At 38.9% G+C, this 21618-nt stretch overlaps 1 protein-coding gene across 1 annotated transcript in view; it reads left to right on the top strand.

Moving 5' to 3' along the window:
* Positions 1 to 3954: 3954 nt before the first annotated feature.
* The window catches only part of bbx (BBX high mobility group box domain containing), a gene marked incomplete at its 5' end in the record, with an annotated part of 33486 nt that continues 15822 nt past the window's right edge, over positions 3955 to 21618 (top strand). Inside the window, 9 exon segments of the mRNA XM_084373323.1 lie at positions 3955 to 4008; positions 4010 to 4017; positions 15896 to 16067; positions 16195 to 16452; positions 17671 to 17875; positions 17960 to 18027; positions 18231 to 18305; positions 19007 to 19087; positions 21523 to 21588. Coding sequence (XP_084229449.1) covers positions 3955 to 4008; positions 4010 to 4017; positions 15896 to 16067; positions 16195 to 16452; positions 17671 to 17875; positions 17960 to 18027; positions 18231 to 18305; positions 19007 to 19087; positions 21523 to 21588 — 987 coding nt within the window.

Below are 21618 nucleotides of genomic sequence, written 5' to 3'. Positions count from 1 at the left end.
CATCAGTGGAGGATCAGGAAAAAGGTTGCAATGCCCAAAGCGCGCTTTGTTCTAGTTATTGTAATTAGATTAATTTAATAGGCTATCAATCATTCCTATTGTTGATTTTTTGTTTTTGTTTTTTGTATTTGGCATACTTTACAATCATATTTATAGGAATTTAGCACTGTCAGACTATGGATTCTGTATTTATTTATATCCTGCAACGCATGTAGCCAAGGTGCATATTCAGTGTATATCTTTGTCACCATATTCTTTTTAAGTTTAAGGTATTCAATTGATGCTTCTTCCTGATTAACCAATACATTTAATCAACGAGCAGGCTGTTCAGACAACATGTAGCCTATCAAACATGCAAGGACAGCTACCAGCTTATACATTTTTAGTGTTCTTAGGTAGATTAAAAATATACCATTAAAAACCACAAGGAGACAATGTAGTTCTACCACTGAATACTACAGACAAACAATAGAAGATATATTATCGTTATTTAATAGTGTTTCGGCCTAAATTTACCCCACGTGTCCTGAACATTACATCTGAGGACGTTACACTAATATCAAAACAGTAGAATATATCGTGGCTTCTCATTGGTGAAATCGAACTGTCCATCAAAAGGAGTGTCCAGTCACATACCTCATTGCATGACGGAGTGGATATTTTCAATGTACAGTATGCTGCAAAACTGTTGATAATTTCACGGCTAATGCTCTTTATGAAGATTTAAACAACTAGCTTTACGTTACTACTGCTGCTGACAGGTATGTACTTTTGAACTACCGCTACACATTTCTGTAACATTATTATCAGTTATCACGCGCATAGACACCCAGGAAGCTTAACAAGTAGTCACTCAACTGAAGATAGATTGCAACTAGCGTTTAGTGAGTCGTAATCGGAGTTTTTGATGTAGCCCGCACATTTTCGGTGACCTTTGACAATCGGACCGTGCTAAAAGATAAAGTTAAGTCAGGGATGTTGTGAGCAAGTACAGGCCATTCTGGGTAAGAGCACTTTGCAAACCGGGGGAGGGGGGAGGGTTATAGCCAAGATGAAATTTTGTTCCCACCTCGAGGAAAACGAAAGTGATTTTTATTACATTATATGACTGAACAAGTCTGTATTTCTGCCAGAATCAACGCATTATTGTGTTATTTTTGTGGGCTGAGCTCATTTAATGTGTCGCCTGCGCCGATAGTAACGTTCATCATCTAGTAAAGTGCTGCGTTTCGGTACCGTCGACAGTTAGACAGAATAACAAAGGTGACTTCCGGTTTACAGTATGAAAATAGAAGCGTTGTCTTGTATCGACGCTGGATGCAGATAATATATTTTGAGCAAATATTCTGTTTCCAGAGAGAATATCAACGTACAGTGTGTGCAACATTATACCCAAGTCAAAAATTTACCAAAAAGGGCCACAAGAGTGTTTAATTTGTTTTGGGGTTTTTTGGTAATTTTATTTTTGTTACAAAGGTTGCCAATTCTAAGTACAATGGTTCAATATGCCACAGAGTTACTACATGCTCTGTTGATACTCTTAATATCATATTCTGTTTTAACTTTTTCATTTTGTAGCAGCTATCACTTTACTCACTTTAAATACCATTTAATTGTATTTAATTTTAACAATTATGTATTTAAGTGTTTGCAATTGTTTCTTACTAATCCTGTCTTTGTATATCTTATGTAAAGCCTTTCCTAAATATTTTTAATAATCAAATAAAATTGGCTTACCTTGCCTAAATTATTACAACAACAGACTTATTTAAAGAAAAGCTTTTGCGTGTTTGTTTGGGATATAATACAATTGCTGCTTTAAAATACATTTCATACATTACATCCATAGGTTGAGGCCTATGGATGTAATATCTCTATTATTGAGATACACAACGTATAATTTAGATTTTAATGTATCATGTCAAAGCTAAACGACACTCATTTACAGTTAAAAGAAAAACGTTTGCCCATCTTGGAGGAATATCTGTCTCGTCAGAATTCATTCACATTATTTTTATTGGCTCTAGTCAGTGGTGGAAAAAGACTAAGTAGGCTACATCCACTCAAGTTTTGTAATTAGTACAATTTTAAGGTACTTGTTCTTTACTTGAGTATTAGCAGTTTCTTTATACTTTTATTTCATACAATCCAAAGGAAAATGCTGTACTTTTTACTCTACTACATTTAATTGACTATACTATTCTGCATTATGAGTAATTGGGCTGTTTTAAGTATTTTTTGATTAATACTTTTATCCTCTCATTAAGAACTTGCAGCAAAATATTTCTCCACTGTGGTATTGCCACTTAAGTACAGTATCTGAGGCATTCTTCCATCTCTGGCTCTATTTTCCTAAAAAATGGCAATACAATTGGAGATTCAGAGCTTGAATTGCTAACGTTTTTATTTTGGTGACAAATCACTTAGCTTCCGGTTTCCTCCTGTCTGATTTGAATTGGCTTGATGCATCTGTGTTGAGTACAGCCAGTGCTGAACTGTTATGATGTGTCAATAAGTTAAAAAGGTGGACGGCACCAATGATGAGAGGCCCCCCCCGCTACCTGAGCAGGATATTAGAGGTATGCTGACACATTAACGAGACGTTCATGACAGAGAACTTGTGGTTTTAGCGATGTTACGTTCACACTCGGTCGCTATTTTCTCAACCTCTCAGTCAGTCACTCTGAAAAATTGTTATTATCGCTGCTCTGGACATGATGTCCGCCTGCTGGCATTTCCCTGTGAATCCGTTTGTTTCCCATTGACATTTCATTGATAGCCAGTGCTATAGACCATACATCCGTGTCACTGTAACTGTGTTGCTGTAATATTTCTTCACTCCTGTTTGAAATCGCCGTGTAAAATACATGGCAGAGCAACTGTTTCTCACTGAGGTGGTATGACTTACCCCCCCTCTCTTCCTATTCGCATCAAATATGTAGCCATAACCCTGCGTTGTATGTAAACGAACAGTTGCAATAGCACAAACAAGTGTTGTGACCACATTTAAGTCCGTGAATTTTGTCAGCAGCTCTTTTTAAAGCTTACACTGTTTCGGAAACCATTGCATGTTAAAACAGTGACACGTCCAGTTAGCAAGCTGTAGAGCTAGCAAGCTAACTAGCTACTTTTATTCCTGGTAACACTGCTAGAAAATGGAGCTACTGCCCAGCAAAACATTGCCCACAGATGCGTGTGCCTGGACAGAAAATCCCCAGTTTAATTAATCATTGTGGATATTTTTCCTTGGAGTGGGAGACATTTCGACGACATTGTCATCGGAGAGTTTGACAGGAGTGAAATACCCCCACTACTGTACTGTACTTGGGTTTTCTTCTCCAAACCAAAGCAAGATGGACTCTCATTCGGCTTGTCTGTCTTGTCAGAGATTAGATCGACATTTTGCACGAAGATGAAAATGTGTGCGTAGAGGTTGGAGCACATTAGGTAGGAAAATAGATAGCTTATTCACATACCTTAAGAATTTTGTGCTGTTATTGTACGTGCGATGCTCGATACAGTAACATAGCTAAAGACTTCACTCCCAAGACAGACAGTCCGATCGGGCATCAGCGGTTTTACCTGAACACAACTAAAACTCTGCGCAGCAACATAGCCACTGCAACGGTGCCAGCTTAATTTAGGCTTTATAATGCTATATGAAATGCATCCAGTGGTCGCAGGGTTTTGGCCTACATGTTTTGTTTTTGGCCACAAGGGCGGATCAACTGCACGATAGAAGTGATCGGTAATCAGATCAGACAAAATGTCCCACCGTATTCTGTAGCGGATGAGGTCTTGTGCTATGCAGTGTCACTTAATACTGTTCTATTAAAGTTGCTTTGCACACATTTTTCCTGCAGCTGAGCTTCTGTTGCTGGAAAATTGTTGCAGAGACGCTAGTGTAACATGACTGAGAGCAGTGTCTTGTATTTTATAGGTCATCGTCATTGCATGACAAAGGCTGTGGCAGAATCATCTTCATCACTCATACAGCATTTCCATAGTTTTTCTTCAGTAAGTATTCCTGTTTTCCACTCAGCATCCTTAAATACAAAGACTGGCATCTAGTGTGGATTATGTCCAGAAGAATACAGTCATAAAATCAATCATTCTTCTGTTAAAGCCTAATTTTATTTGTGTCATGTTTAGTAGACATCCAGAACAAGTGCAAACATGTTAAAAAATAAGAACCAATGAAGGAAAATATACTGAGATGCTTAACTATCAATATTCAGTATGGAGCTGAAACTGTTTTCGTTGTCGATTAATCTGTTATTATGTTCTTGATTAATTGATCAGTAAAATGTCCGAAAATGTTGATCAGTGTTTTCCAAAGACCAAGATGACATCCTCAAATATCTTGTTTATCCACTACCCAAAGATATTCAGTTAACTGTCATAAGGATTAGTATAGCAACCAAAAATATGTTTAACCCAAAAATGTAAAATCATCTACTCACCCACATGTTGCAAAGTCAGGTTTTGTAGTCCACAAAACATTTCTAGTGCGTCACAGCAAAATAGCCTTGCTGCATTCTCCTAAACAACTGAAGTAGCTGGGTACTTGTTTTAAAACTTAAAAAAAAAACAACAGAAAAACAAAACAATACAAAAAACAGACAGAAAATGGCTCCATACTTGTATTGTATTGTACATTGTATTGATTGCCCATATTGATTCGGAAGACATTATTTAAACCCTCTATTAAGCCAAAATCTTCACTGTAGCTGCTAAGCTAAAAACGTAAGGCTGGATTCAGACCAAATTTAGCATTGCAGTGAAAAAGCAGGTCGTCCTGAAGAATTACCGCTAACAAAGAGGCTGTGCTGATTCAGTTACAAACACGTTTTTCATTTCATATAACTTCTTCACAATAAAAGCCCCCATTATTTAGTCATTTAAAAGCTTTTATTATGAAGCAGTATTACAGGAAATGTTGCGTTTTCACCAGCAGTAACTAAACATGACTCCTGAAACAGCTGAAAGTGAACACAATGAAACAGTAAAACACAGCAGATGTCTGAAAGTACAAAGAGGAAGAGAGAAACTAAAGAAATTAAGTTAGAAGCTACAAAAGTACTGAGAGCTGAACACACTGACTTTTAAAAACGTCTTTCTCTCAGGTTTCCTGCACAGTCGTGAGCCTGATCTAACCACCTGACCATCTTACGCTCAATTTTCCCATCATTCGTGAACAACAACTTGTGACATTTTGTAAAATGTAAATTAAAACAGAAAGCAGTCATTTACAGAAAGAAAACTGTTTTTAAGGACATCGGTTTTAGGAAGTGTTCCTGAGCCTGTGTATTAGGGGTGTGAAGAGATCAAAACGTGGCGATATTTCTCGTTGAGGTGAAAAGCTGTCTTGTGATATCAGTACATAGCAGAGCAGCAGCCAGCATGACGAAGTCTGACGTCTGACCGATGTAATTTAACGTCCTTGCGTTGGACTTGAAATTAGCAGAGAAATGCCCCCACCACTTTTAAATCGTTTGTATGGCAGCATTTTGGGTACCTGGTGGAAACAAGAAACAGCATCGTGACAGACAAGACATGAACAATATGTACAGTAAGCACTAGCCCCATTCACATTGCCCTTTCAGTGCGGCAATCATGCACCAATTCTCTGCATCACGGTTTGTGTGAAAGTTTCAGATGCAGAGAGGGGGGACTTTTTCTGCGGCTCTGATCCACCTCTGGAGGTAATATCGGAGCCTCAGCAGAGGCAAGCTGGTGTCTGTGTGAATGGAAAAGCCGGAGGCGCGGATCAGGAGTGTGTCGGTCCGATGGTATTCACAGTCTGACAACTAAACAGATCCTTCACTCATCAAATAAAAGAGAAATGACCCGCAAAGCAACGTTACAGGACCAAACAAGAGTAATGTGGTAACTGGTAGTGTCTTTGGCAACTTATATAAGGTAAAAAATACCACAGTTATACGTGGAAGTGTCTGTCATCCCGTCCGTCCTACCGACTCTTTGTCACATTTCTGCCCGATAAAAACTGTCTGACCCCGGCAGCAGAGCCGGGTGGCTCCCGTAGTTGAATGGCGGTGATTATGATACGCGATTCAGAGCAAAAAACTTTAACTCGCCATGTGTTTGTCACCTTCCACTATTGTGATGTTGTAGTCACTGTCTCTTGCAACTTGTATTGACACAAATCACTGCAACAGTCAGCCCTCCCGACCGAGACTTCAGTGAACTTTCCCCCAGAAAACAGCATCCCTCCCCGCAAGTGACAGAGTCAGACAGCGTCCTGTTGACTGACGGCGACTATGTCATTATGTAATTTAGAGCAACATGTAACTTTGTCACTTTCCATGATGCATGGTGGGTCAGGATCTCAATCACAACACATTATAACAGCATCCATATGATTATAAACAGTCAGTGGGTACATGTTTAGATTAACAGGAGGACACCGGGGGAAACACGTTGAAAAAAACACACAGATCTCAACGTCATGATCTGTACCATCACGTCTCTTTTGGTTCCGCAGCACAGACGTGCTGTATGAATTGACACACCAGAGCTGCTTGGTCCAGTGTGAACAAACAAAGGCAGACAAATGGCGAGCCTTCGCTGCGCTGGTAATGCGAAGTCTGAGTGGAAAAAGAGCTTCTGTAAGAAAATACTGCCATACACCACGGCTAACACAAGCACTATGCAAAGACACCCACAGAACCACCACAACTCTCTACTAAAATAAACCGCCACTACGAAAGAAACACTGATAGGCCAGACACCACTGACAAATGCCTGGGAAATGGTAAATGTCGTACTGCAGACTCGTCGACTTTTCGAGTACAACACAGGGGCAAACATAGCCAAAGTTTTACATGCAGCTGTCGCTGACTGGAAGCTTAACAGGCCCGACCATGGCATCGCTATTGTGACTGACAATGCACGTAATAGTCTAGAATAGCTTAGGCTGGGCAGTGTAGTTGTAGCCAGCTCTTAGCTCTGTATCATTCTTGAAGAGAAATTTGGTCAGTCTCTGTTTGCACTTTAGGTATTGTGAGAGTACTACTTTGATTATGGTTTGCACAGAAAATCATACAGGAGAGAGGCCAGTCAGTTTTGTTATGGCAAAACCTTTTACATTTGTATTGTTTGTGTCTTTTATTGCAAATGATAATTCATACTCAGTCAGAATGTGGAATGGAAGTGACATTCATTACAAGATGATTACTAATTTAAACATTTCAAAATTAACCTGCATTGTTTTGCATTTTGTGACTTGCGATCGAGTAAAAGACTATTTTCCAGTCATATATCTCGTCCTTGAAGTTTTCTTAAAAAAAGTGTTAAAATATTGTCTTGTCTCATTCTCGTGAACCCATCGTGTATCGTCTCGTGAGCTGAGTGTTTCGTCACACCCCTACTGTGTATTAATAATCAGTGTTGTAAGATATGATATGTTTGTCTGAACTTCAGGGACTCAGTTAAAGGGAAAACTCCCATGATTTTTCTGCTTGCATATATCTATTTTGGCAAAACTTGTTTTGATTTTACAGCAACATAATTAAAGCTTTGTTGTTAAAATGTCCACTCCAAAGGGTAATACACAAAAAAACTGATAAATTACATAGTACATTTTAAATTCAACCTGCTCTCTACCAGAGAGCTAATATCATAGTGGGTGGTGTTGTTTACATGTGTTGTTGATTTGTTGGAGATTCACCTGAACTTCACGGAGCATCTGTTGCCTGCAGCTCTACATCTTACCCAGATACTGGTCATAGCAGGTTTTCCTCCTGTTTCTACTTCTTAATATAAGCACTAAAGAGTGTAGGAGAATAAGACAAGAATGAAAACAGTTTGATTTGTCCTTAATTGTAGTAGGGCCCTACCGAATTATCTGCTGGTTGATTTTATCGGCCCATTATAGCTGAGAATAATCGTTATCGGCCAAAAGTTGGCCAATAGACATCGATGTTGACACTTTTATTTTTCCTAATAAAGTGCAGGGAATATGACTTGTCCTTGCGCTATTTATCCAGTAAAGCGCACTTGTGTGGCGGTGTGGGAGTGTCACTCCATGGTTTGTGTGTGTGACTTGTTGGCAACCCCGCTGATCAGTTTGCTGAAAGGCTAAGTTGCTCTGTTGTTTTGCTACTAGCAATGCTGGTCCTGCTACTGATTGTTTGTCCTTATCGATGGATTAAAAATAACAGTAAACAACTAGGATGAGGCAGATCATTACTGTGTTTTAAACTGGGGGACAAGACCAAACCGAAGTGAAAGTGAAACTTAACGCTACACAGAGAAATTTAACTAAATAACATGCCCCGCTACTGACCCATTCTGCTCGGCTTATGATCTCTGGTCATGCCTCTGCCACAGTAGGTTAAACATGCTGGTCCTACAGTGGTCTTTGGCATCCACAGATGTGTTTTAAACTGATGCACAAAGACATAATTTACAGCAATCCTGTTATTGTGGCTTATTTCCCTGTCGTTGACATTATTGCAATTTTAACTATTAGAGAGAGTAGAGAGAGTGTTGTGTGTTGTTGCAGCTGAGTTCATGCACATTACACCAGAGAATTTGCTGTCAGCTCCTAAATGGCAGATACATAATCCGTCTTGTTTCCTCCAGTACACAGTTTCTACAACTAATGTAGTTATAAGAATATGTGAATCAGAGTCCACCAAGTTCCGAATGTGGGTGTGTTTTCCGTTTGCCGAGTAAATCTTGTAAGGCTCTGATAGTTTGTACCGAAAGTCATTTAAAAAAACAAAAAAACCCCAAAAATGATGACATTTATCGCAATAAATTAATCTCTGCATCTCTCCTCTCCTGTTGGAGTTTGACACACTCAGAGTGCATTCGAGACCACGTCTTAAACTCTGAACTCCACATTGCTTCATACAGCAAAAGGTGCGCTGACCAGGAAGTAATGACGTGTTCAAGTGTGCTTCATGAACTCAGAAATCTGTACTCAAATGGCCATGAAGGTCATTTAAAACGGGAAAGTTTATTTTTTTTTAATTTTCCTTAGTTGAAACACATCAGCCTATATCTTAGAACTTTCTTCTTTCATTACAGCACTTTTAATACTTAATAATAATAATAAGTACCCAAGTAGCCTGTAATGTTCAAGTTATTTTACTGCAGCATGCAAAGATGTGACGTTAAATAAATGAAAATGAAATGTAATTTTGTTATAGCCAATTGTTCCAGACCCCTGACCTTTTAAAAAAAATCAGAAGCAGACCTTTGAGTAATACATTTGAGAACCACTGCACTTCATGCTGCTGGTCTGATCACCAGCTTATGTGATTGGCTACTGCACCGTGGCATTGATCCAGCCTTAATGAATAACGTAATGTTAACGCCTCCGTCCTTCGACTCCGACTCTTCTGCAGCAACTGTCATGTCACTCTTATTGATCATAATTTCACTTTGCCATATTTATATTTGCCATTAAGCAGAAAAGTAGAAAGCTACCTGCGTATTATTGCTGTATTATTGCTTGACAGTGTACTAGCATCCAAGTACAATAAGTTACAGACCTGGCCTAGCAGTTTAAATTCTTATCCTTGTAGTATTGTGGGGCAAATAGCAAAACAGAGGTACTTGTTCTTATTGATCATAATTTGACTTTGCAATATTCATATTTGCCATTATGGCTATATTCACAGCAGCGTATCGCATGTTTTTTTGTTTTGTTTTTTACATTGGATTAACCGTTGCGTTGAGAGTTCCAATTATTTTAGGCGAGAGGCGAGACCTTTAATCCTAAGAACACCATATATTTGCAGCCCCCTCAAACTTCCTGTTTCCTTGGACGGGGCCCTAACTGATCCTCGACGATGGTGGTGGTAGTATTGTGCTGTGGGGCTGTTGTTCTGCGAGTTAAAATGGTGCTCTAAAGAAAGTAATTGGAACAATGAAGAAGGAGGATTATGGATGCAGTTGGGTGTTCGAATAAAACAATGATCCTAAACACACTTAAAAAGTGGTAAAATAATGGCTAAATTAAGCTAGAATTGAGGTTTTGGAATAGGAGTGGGACAACATATTGATACATCAATATATCGATCCTTCCTCGTGTGAGACAAGTATCGAAATGCTGGTGCCAAATATTGATAATTTAAAAAATAAGCCGCTCTAAACAAATTTCCCAGCCAATTTGATATCACATTAATGAGGGAACCTTGAACAGAAGTTACAGTAGGATAATGGCAGACATCACATATCATTGTCTTGCAATATATTGATTATCACAGAATCGCTGTATCGTGATAAAATCGGTATCATGGGCCATGTATTGCGTGTTGTTTCATATAGTATTGTAACGTATGATGGTACCCTGTGATTCCCACTCCTTTTTTGGAATGCCCTTCCCAAAGTCCTGACTTGAACCCCATCTAGAACATTTGTACTGAGCTGAAGAAACAAGTCTGTGCCAGGAATCATGCAAATTTAGTAGAACTTCACTGATTCTTTCAAAAGGAGTGGTTAAAAATTCAGCCAGAGGAGGACCAGAAGCCTGTGGTTGGCTATCAAAAGCACCTAATTGAAGTGAAAATGACCAAGGGACATTTAACCAAATATTAGGATTACTGTATGTATATTTTTGACCTATAAACCTATAGTAAATTCATCATTGAACCAAAGTTCATTAATGTTTTTTGTGACAAAGTAGTTTGTGTTCCACTCATTCAATCACAGAAAAAATGAGACTTCTAGAAATCGTTCCTCACACAGTACAGTGAGTTGTCTTGGCAGAGATGGGTCACAGGACAATGTCTGGCTATAAGGAAGTTGTTGTTAACTCCGGTGGGGACTTTAGTTGTTGGTCCAGGTCAACTCTCATGTGCTACTTGCATCCAGGTGTCAGTACAGAACATTCCCTCTGGTTGATTGTTTTGTGCATTAGCTCCTTGCCTGACGAAGCGGATCTGCAGTTTGGAGGATGACGGGCTGGTCCTGTTTGATTCCAGCCTTTGTTCCTCCAAAACCACTGCTAGTTTTCGTAGCACCTGGTCATGGTGCCATCTGTACCTGCTCTGGGTCAAAACTAATTTGCAGCCAGTTAAAATATGCTGCAAGATGGGATTGTTGACATCACAGAGATGGCAGTACTGAGCCATACCAGAGGTGTACATTCTGGGGGCTTGGCAGGGTGTCATATGAGGACCTGATGAGGGAGCTCAGTCATGCCTGAGGAATCTTCCACATGTTGGCCCAGGTTATCGTTCTGTCAGTGACCTCCTCCCAGTTTTGTCTGCCTTCTTTGCTGCCATTGGCTCACAGCTTTGATCTTGTATGTTTCGTCCTCCAGTCTGATCACATCTGAGATTATCAACTCTTTCCTCTCCTTTGTTGTGGCCTTGGACCACAACCTGGGAGCTGGTGCCCACCCCAGCCCTGCCTTGCATTGCTGGAACCACCTGACTATCTCCTGATGCTGTAGTTGACTGATGGCCTGGTCAACTGCTTTTTTAGCTGTCCATTTGTGCCCTGTTTAAACTGAAATTTTGACTTGTTGAACAACTGGATCAGGTGAGTCTCTCAGCTTGAACACAAGCCTCACCTTTTCCAGCTTGTAGCCGAGGTTTAGCGAAATAGAAATTGTGATACATCACAACTTTAAAATAGTTCTTGTCATATTTATTCGGGCCATATGTAAACTTTTACATCAATTCATGTTTTTGGTGGATTTATTTATTCAAGTTTGTCAAGCATTTTAAACATCTGCATTATTTTTTAAACAACCGGGGTTATATCACAATTTCTTGTTGCGTGTGCTTTGATTTTAATAAAGAAAAAACATTTATCTACACCTTTATTCCCATTTAAAATCATTTACATCATGGGTTAAAGCTGGGGTTGGTAATTCTGTTCAGAAACATTTTTTATCATATTTGTATAAAATATCTTAACATCCAGACAGCAATCAAAATATGAAATGATTTGGGGGAAAAAGGAGAAAAATCCATGGTCTGTGGCAGCGACAGGGCTGTAATAACTTCATCCAATCAATTTTAGAGGGCCGAAGATATTGTATGGACAGCCTACCTGTCTAAAAATCTGTCCTTACCTGCCCAACTCCGCCCATCACTCACTGCGCATGACCGGAGTCTACGCAGGGCATTGCTGGAGCTGTGGTGGAGTGAGCTCATTGTTTACGGACAAGAATGGCAGAGAAAGTACAGCCACACTGTTCATTAGCAGCTGTACCTACAGCAGCTTGCACTGCCAAATTAAATCAAATCAAATCAATTTTATTTATATAGCCCAAAATCACAATCACATTGCCTAAATGGGCATTACAATCTGTACAATGAAACTGCCAAACAGAGCAAGAAAAGAAAGACCGAACTCGAGAAGGATACAAACAAAAAGAAGTTGGATAACTCGAGGTGAAACGAGAGGCAACATTGGAGTGGCTGTTCAACAATGGCACCAACTGATGGAGTTGAAGGCCTGAAAACGGACGCCGTGGTAGCTGTGTCTCTGTTGGACAGGTAATGAGCTGGTTTGTTTTGTTGGGGGAGTGTATTATTACTCTGCATTATGTAGTCAACGTAGCCAATGTTAGCTCCTTATGTTGCTGTCGTATGTATTAGTCCAACACTAACATTGTTAGCATCGTTAGTTTTTAGCTAACGTTAGCTAGCTAGCTATGATAGACTACTGCCGTATTAAACATATTTACATGTAACGTTACCATTTACTTGCACAGTACGTTTACAGTACGTTTTCACGTACAGTGGATCTAATCCATATCGCAGTGTTCATATGAACTGCTAACCTGGGCTGTTTGGACATTAGCCAGACAAGCTGTATGTGAGGTGGACTAATTATTGTGTGCTACACGTGTGAAAAGTCCACTGTTCAGAGGTCCTGGGAAGATTACATATATCTGTGAATATAATTTGCATTGTATTTGTGAGCCGATGTTGTTAGATGGTATTTATATGCATGGTTCATTCATATAGACTCTGAACTGGACGTTTTACAAATGTGCTGATGTTGCCTATTTCTGTGTCCTATAGTTATGACAGGGGCGCATCAACTTCCAGCCTTTGGAGTGTCAGTTCATGGCAGAACCATACCCTAATGTTTCCACTATTTCTGCAGTCTCTCTTCAACAGGTGAGTGTAATTTGATGCTGATAGCAACATGGATCAGACCACTATTCTTTATGTAATATAATTTTTGCAGAGATGATGACTTTTCAGCCACAGGAGTTGAGGAGTTGGACAGGTAATGTTGTAAAGTAACACAATATTTCAAGGTCCTTGAAAAGCTGTATTTACTGTCAGATAGGTAATTCTGCTTTTCTTTCTACAGGACAATCGCTGCCGAAACGGTGGAGGATTGTGACAGCACCGGCATCAACAGCCTAACCTGTTGGCCAACATTGATCTGTGATTATAATAAGTCAAGAAACCTCTGGATGTCCTTCCTTGTTGTTTATGTTAATTGTACTGTATATTGTCTAAATGATAAAAGGTATACTATTTTTGTAGTTTTATGTTTTTTACATGTGCTCCAAGTATTCAATATACAAGAGTCTTACCCAATTCAGTTGTTATTATTAGTGCATCATGTAAACTGAAAGAACTGTAATAGGTTGGTTGTTTATGCTTGAAGTGTAAAGAAAAGGCATTTATCATTTTCAAGACTTTATTCAAAGAAGTTAGAGATAATGCAAAACAAGGAGTAAATACAGAACAAGAAATAAATACGTGTAGTCCTCGAATTCTGGTCATCAGAGTCAATGATGCTCTTATCATGGAAACTTTAAGAAATTAAATTTTAATGTATTATTGAGTATTATTGCACCCAAGCTGTGTACTTGTGCACCTAAATGAAAGAATTTGGTGCACCAGTGCAACTAGTGTGAAAAGTTGGTATGGAGCCCTGCACAAAAGGCTTTGTACTACCGTTCACATTAGTAGTAGTACTCCCAATATCTATAAATGTTATGGGTCTCAACACATTGAGTACCTCAGCAACAATTGATTTTTGGTTCATTGCCGTTCAGTTTCCTGAAAAACACAGGTGAAAGTTCAGAGGAATGAAGGCACGAACCAATGCTCTCTTCCCGATTTTCCTCTTTTATTACAAGATCTCAAAAACATAAAACATATATGTGAAACTATCCCTTGTGAATGAGTGTCCTTTTTTTTGTATACATGTCCATCAATTAATTTACTGGCCTGGCCTGGCCATGTCAATAGTCAGGCCATAATCTAGACATCCACTGACATCCAGAATTAGTTTAGAATAGAAGTTCATACTGGCTATGATCTGGACGTCCATTGACAGCCAGAATTAGTCGATAAATGACGTTGAGAAAAGACGTCCAGTCAGGCCATAATCTAGACATCCACTGACATCCAGAATTAGTTGAGAATAGACGTTCATACTGGCTATGAGCTGAACGTCCACTGACAGCCAGAATTAGTCGATAAACAACATATAAACGTCTATACAACGTCCAGAAAAGACATATAAAAAACTTTCATTCTGGCTCCCCAGAGGACGTCTTTTAGACGTCTTGGATGTCCGTAAATGATGTCTAAAAGACGTGATCTAGACCACTTTTTGCTCACTGGGTTAGTGCAAATAATTCAAACAAGAGTTTAACTCTGGAATCTAAACTGATAAACTGACTGTGCAGTATAAAATTACATACTGATCCTTTAAACCCACCGATTGCAGTCTTACAACAAAAACATCAACCATGTCACATAGGGAAACAGTTCAGCTTAAATTCACAAAATTCACATTTTGAACCTTTTTATTTTAACTTGGTGCTTTTCTTCATAAACTTCTTCAAAAATCTTAGAAAAATGGTAGTCACAGAAACAACAAAATATCAACATAAATGCTTCATGTTCAGGGCCCCTGCTTAAAAAAAAAAGGTTAATAATGTATACAATCATGTTAACAGTGCATTTAACCTCTAAACAAATGTAAACATTGTATGCAAATTAAGTCGCGGGCACCGCCATCAACTGTGGTGAACGGTTTCCTACACTTTTTAAAACTCATTAACGAAACACTCAAGTCTGCCAACAAAACTCAATACACTCGCTCTACATTTAGTTTCACTTTAGGAGTTTTCACTGTTTACAAACCTGAAAAACACAGGGGAAAGTTCAGAGGAATGAAGACACGAACCAATGCTTTTCTCTTTCCAATTTTCCTCTGGGGAGGGGGCGGATACCCTCGCAGTAAGGAACGTGGGTGCAACACCACCTACGGTCTTAAGTTCCGCTCTTCTCTTTCCTCATGAACTAAGGCTTTCTCTCACATAGATTGTGGAAAGAATCATTTTCGTTCTTAGGCGTAATACTTAAGTGTTTTGTTTGTATAAATAGTGAAAAATAAAGACTTAAAATACTATTAATATCAATAAACAATATTACAAAAATATATCACATTTTGAGTGTACCACATAAACACACCTTAATGTTTAAAATCGGCGAAGTTGCCCATTAATGTTAAATATTTGTGTATATATTAGACAGTACAGACTTTCTCAAATTTTAAGATGCTTTATAATGAAATTTGATCAATGAAATGTGTTTCTATTTAATCATTATTGCTAGTATAATTGTGTTTATTTTAAACTTCTAAACATGTATACTATATACATAATGAAACTTAAAGGAATAGGTCACTCTAGAACGAAATTCAGTCATTATCGACTTACCCTCATGCTGATGAGAAGTCTTATTCCTCAAAGTGCAGCTGGAGTAGGTGTTCATTTGGTTATCATCACACCTATATAACGATAACAAACCTACAACACTAACTCATTTTGGAAGCAGGTATCTCTGCTTTAGGATGCATGTTTTCGCCGTGCATGTTTTTTATAGACGTGGTCTCATGGTGTGTCCAATCTTTTCATTTTTTTTAGGTGCGGTAGTACCATGAAGGGTGGAGGAAGGGGTAAGGAGCCACCTGTTGCAGGGGAGGTCACTGGCAAGCGTCCCAAACGCAAATGCTTGCAGTGGCACCCACTTCTCTCCAAAAAGGCTCTGGATTTCTCTGAGGAGGAAGAAGAAGAGGATGAAGAGGAGCTGGAGAAGGTGAGTGTTTTGGCTTGGCTGTCATTTAATTACCTCTGACGAACTGAACAACAGATCTTTCAGTTAATCACATGAATGTGACAGAAAACATGGCATTGCATCTAATGGTTTGTAAATTTGTTATCAGCAGCCGATGCTGTGTGGCCAGGAGCAGGGGTCACAGGTGCAGTGTGGAAGCACAACAGAAGAAGTGGAGGAGGACTCAAATGAACAGCGGGCACGGCGGCCAATGAATGCCTTCCTCCTCTTCTGCAAACGTCACCGTTCTCTAGTGCGGCAGGAACACCCTCGCCTGGACAACCGTGGGGCCACCAAGATCTTGGCTGACTGGTGGGCTGTGCTGGAGCCCAAAGAAAAGCAGAAATACACTGACATGGCCAAGGAGGTGTGACTACTCTGTGACTTTTTCGTGTCAAAGTGACTTGTCAGTTTGATACATTGTTTTCAATTCTTTAAAGAGCTGGTGCAGCTTTGTTGGTGAAACATTTTTAAACATTGCTTTGAGTCAAAGAGCTATTCCAGCTTGATATAATATATCAGTGAAGAAAAGCCAAAGCAAGAGAGGAAAGCTCTGCTTCACAATAGTCCTGTTTTAGTGGCCCCAAAATAACAGCCAGGAGAAAATAACAATGGTGGATAATATTTTGAGGCTTGTTTGGTAATGTGCATTCCAACTAAGACCTAGTTCACGTGTACATACATCTTTTTGGAAACTTGGAAGTATTTTAGCACCGTTTCAGAAATAATCTCTGTCCATACTAACCTGAAAATGCATACCCTATGGCGATTCATGTACACTTGGGATGCATGTGACATTGTAAACAGGTTGCAGATTGTATACTCTGGTCGTTGCTTGGTTACAGAAAGTACTATGAACGAGGCAGGGAAACGTAACTGCTCTTCACAGAATCTTATTGGATAATTTGTCAGCAAAACATTGTAAGCACCCATTTAAGTCTCTCTTTTCCATTCTTGGATTCCAGGAAACACAGTAGAGTCCACAAATCTGAGACCACTAGTCAGGATACTGCTATTGTTATGTTCAGTGGGGTAGAATCCAAGACACTCTTCTAGAGAGAAAAAATGTTAAAAAGCCTTTATTCAGATTTCTATTTCATGCTGAAATTCATAAAAACTTTGACAATGTATGTCAAAATCGAGCTGTGTAGCAACCCACATATAGCTGCACAAACAGCCTTCTTCAGGGTGTGTTCAATCCCACAATGCAATGTATCACATTGATAGATGCGAAATTTACAATCACACACACTGCACCTGTCAGTGATGATGCAAAACGAAAAATGTGCATAACTTCCCATATAATAGACACCATAAATGTGTGTTGTATGGTCAGTAGTAATGAGGGAGTGATTTCATACACAGCTAAATAACAGTTGGTGTGTTGTGTGTTTATTTCTGACTGATAAATAATAACTAAGGATGTACATTTTCCCCAAATGTAATTCTGATTGTTCCTCATTTTGTCATCAGTGTTTAATTTTATAGAAAAATACTTAGCATCTAATAATTTAGATATGATGATTTGAAACAAGGGGCTTAAAGAACTTGCTTGTAACCAAACTGATTCTGGATCTTCTTTCAGTACAAGGACGCCTTTATGAAGGCAAATCCGGGCTACAAGTGGTGTCCGACCACCAGCAAACCAGTTAAGAGCCCTTCCTGTCAGCCAGTCAGCAACCCCCGCAAAAAGGTTTGGTCCTTCTCTTCCAACTCAACCAAGGATTCCACCTCTGCCAAAAAAGTGCCCAAAACTGACAGCATGCCACAGTTAAACTTTGCCATGGCAGGTGTGTATAATGAATGATTGTCAGTTTGGTAACAACGCCACTAATTGTAGGATTGTTTTTTAAACTGCTGTCATTCTTTATCAGATCCTACAAAGATGGGAGGCCTTAGCATGCTGCTGTTAGCTGGGGAACATGCCCTCACAAACAGAGAGGTATGTCACTGTTGAACCCCACCAATGAATGCAATCTTGTAATGCACCAGTACTCCAATAGATGGCCTCAAAAGCTTATCACTGATATTAGTTTTATCCTTAACACAAAAATATGTTCTTTTACATTATGCTTTTGAATTTGAAGAGTTTTTATTTACTTTATTGAACAGACTAAGTAACAGCAATATTGTCTACCTCTCTAGATCCCCTCCTGCACTAAACCTAGTTTACCTGACACAGTCAGCGAAGGGAGGTCCTTTCCAGGGGATGAGCAAGAGGTGTGTTCTATGACTATATTTCTCTTACCCCTATTCTCTGTATATTTTAATTGAGACACTTGAATGTGTGTTGTCTCTTTAAGGCAGGTCACTGATGTGGTCTGTGTAGATGGAGATATGTGAAAAAGATAACAATATCCAGGAAGAAAAGCTGTATGCAAATCAGCATTTACAAACAAGATATTACCTAGTCACCACATGGTGTGTTGCAGTTGCTAGTGGTGGAAAGTAACACACAGTAGCAGGTACATACTTATTACATTTTTGAGATACATGTACTTTACTTGAGTTTGTCCATTAAATGAAATGACAGCTTTATTTACTAGTTACTATGCAGGTTATTAGAACAACATATATCAACAAACAAATTCTGCTGTAGTATAGATTAAGCTATTCAGCAATATTGAGATACCCACCTTTATAAGCTGCAAAGTTAAGTGATGCTCATTCATTAACACTTCTGTAATGACAATCTTATAATATGTGTTATTCTGAAATCTGCCATTCTGCATAATGAGTCATTTTAGATCAATGAATTATGAAAACCATATTAGTGTTTAAAATTGCAAATTTACTCTTGTGTGCTTTGGTTTCCCCAAGATTTATAGCTGAATGGTGATTGGCTGCACCCACTTTGTTTTTTACCTAAAGTTTTTCACCAGAACTGACTTGATTTCACCTCACCCTCTTTCAATCTACAGATGTTGTCTGGGACAACACCGAACAGAGTGCCTGACATTATTGAAAGCAGGGTTAAGTCTGCCCTCTCCCCACTGGCAGAGGTATGACTGAATTTCAATTCTTGATTAATGTGCTGTTTATCATTTGTGAGTTATTTATATTCCAAGACTGTATCTACAAACGTTCTAGTTACTTTGATTCATGACAGTATTGTTAATATACATTGACAACTTTTCAACAACTCAACAACAACAATTGCTGACATACAAACAACAGCTGCCCTATAGGCCTTTTATACTGCAAAACAACAACAAAACATGGAGGGGGCCTGTACAACTAAGTGAGATTAATGGGTTATCCAGCTATTTTGAGTTGTACTCAGGTTTTTGGTATCATGGAGCTAGTCAAATTGCTTTGTTCATCCAGGATTTCCATGAGCTCTTTTATACTGGACAAAAAACCCACTAACACTAATGTCTGGCTTTTGTTTTTATGTGAATGTGTACAATCCGCATTTGCTCACGGGACAGATGACTCTGCAGAAGTCAAGGGTATTTATCAGCTCCAGCTCTAATCGGCTCTGATGAAAACACACCTAGGTAGACATGCTTTTTATTTGCCCCTTCAAGCGCAATGCTATGACGTGCTGAAGTTAAGGACATTGGGCTTGTAAATACTTTTCCATTCTTCTCTGTTCAAGCAGCGATCAAACATTGTTTAGTTGGTGATGGAGCTGAGAGAAAAAAAATGGTGCGTCTAATTTAGAATGTTATTGATTAAGACTTTTTGAAATAACATTGACTTATTTGGGAGTTTGCCTGCATTTAAAAATAAATCATATACATGCTTATTTTGGTGTAAAACTGGTACATGTGTCTGCTCTGGTTTTACAACAGAGCTTTTAACAAAAGGAAAGATAGTTTTCCTGCAATTAATAACTACATAATGGCAATTATATCTGTATTAATCACACAAAGTATCTTTCGTCCTGACAGCAACCATGCTTCTACACTCTTATTCCACCACTGTGGCAGAATAACTTGAGGAGAATTGGAAATAATCTTGTTTTGTGATGTCATGTTTTGTCAAGTTATGGTTAGAGTTTTAGGGGTTAGGTTATAGGCATGATAACTGCCAAGTTACCCCCCGACTTCCCGTTTTGGGAATAACTTTTGACAGGAAGGTCATAGAGACCTGAAACCCAGCTCCATCTCACAGTCCATACAGACAGAGGCTGCAAAACGGAGGCTATGTTCACACTACCAGCCAAAGTCTGTCTTTTGGCATATCCAGATTGTATCCAGATTGATTTTAGGAAGTCTGGACAGCAAAAAAACAAAACATGAAATGTGATTTTTGCAAATCGGATCACAAATGCAAATCAGTCCAGATGCTCTGGCTGCTCATATTGGATTTTAAAGCGTCTTTTGTCTCACTTACAACACGACACAGAACAGCAAAGTGAAATCCAGAGAGACAGAAGTGCATCAGAGCGGTTGAGCAGAATCTAGGCTGCTATGATCAGAGTGGTATGGAAGACAACACAGAGAACATAGTCTGTGGAGTTAAATAAACTGTCTGAATCGTGACTTGACAATGTGATTGGAGAACCGTGTTGGAAAGCCACATCTCTAGCATACAGAGGTACTGATGCTTACCTTGTTACCATAGCAACCCATGCAGATATGTTGGTGATGTCTGGACCTGAAAATCTGATCTGATCACTTGCAAATAATAGTGCAGATGTCTTTCAGATCTGATTTGAGAAACAAATCCTCCTGTTTGAACCAGAGACACTTGGTGCCTAGGTGGAGGGGTTGTCACATAAAACTAGTCCACTGACTTAGCTCCCATGATTTTAAATGCTGCATTTCAGTCAGGTGGACCTTATCAGGGATTAGCTACTTTTGGCAGCAAACAGTGCATCACTTTAATTCATCATAATTGTTTTTTAGACAAGAAGCAAAAGTACTCACTTTATACTCAAGATATATATATATGTTAATTTCCACACTTATTTATAGCTTTAGTGACTTTAGTGTCAATAATTCAGATATTATTTCTAGTGTTTCTACAGTGTCTTCTCTCATCTAGTTATGTGTTTATATTGTTCACTTTTCAAATAGTTGAATATCACTTTTTGCTGTTGCTTTAAACAAATTCCATCTCATTTTATATTAAATATTAAGTACTTTCATACGTGGTTCTGATGATGTCCCTTGTGTCCCCTGGAATGGAGCCTATTTCACATGAATGTGATCTTAGCCTGAATGGGAAACTGAGAGTTAGTAGAGCCAGCTGATTATAAGCTTCATGATACCAGTTAGGATCAGTGAGGTAACCTCAAGAGAACCAGACTAAACTGAACTCGCTTTGTGGTACATGCCTGAGGTTCAATGTTTCCTACAATAAACAATAAGCAGGGTGAAATTTGTTGAAGGAACTAAATATTGCTGAATAATAATATCTGCAGAAAATGAAGCAGCGTTATTTCATAAAAATACAGGTGACAAAGCATAATCCTGTGTTTTCACAGTCATCTCTCTCTGTGGTACCTGAAGGAAAACCATGCAGACAGTCCGCTCTCTTCCAGCTTGCTGAGGTAAGGCATTTTACAGTTTGGGTATAGTTT

Source organism: Pagrus pagrus, assembly GCF_965226575.1.
Source record: "Pagrus pagrus genome assembly, chromosome: 14".
Classification (NCBI taxonomy): domain Eukaryota; kingdom Metazoa; phylum Chordata; class Actinopteri; order Spariformes; family Sparidae; genus Pagrus; species Pagrus pagrus.
This window is presented reverse-complemented; position numbering and strand designations above follow the sequence as displayed.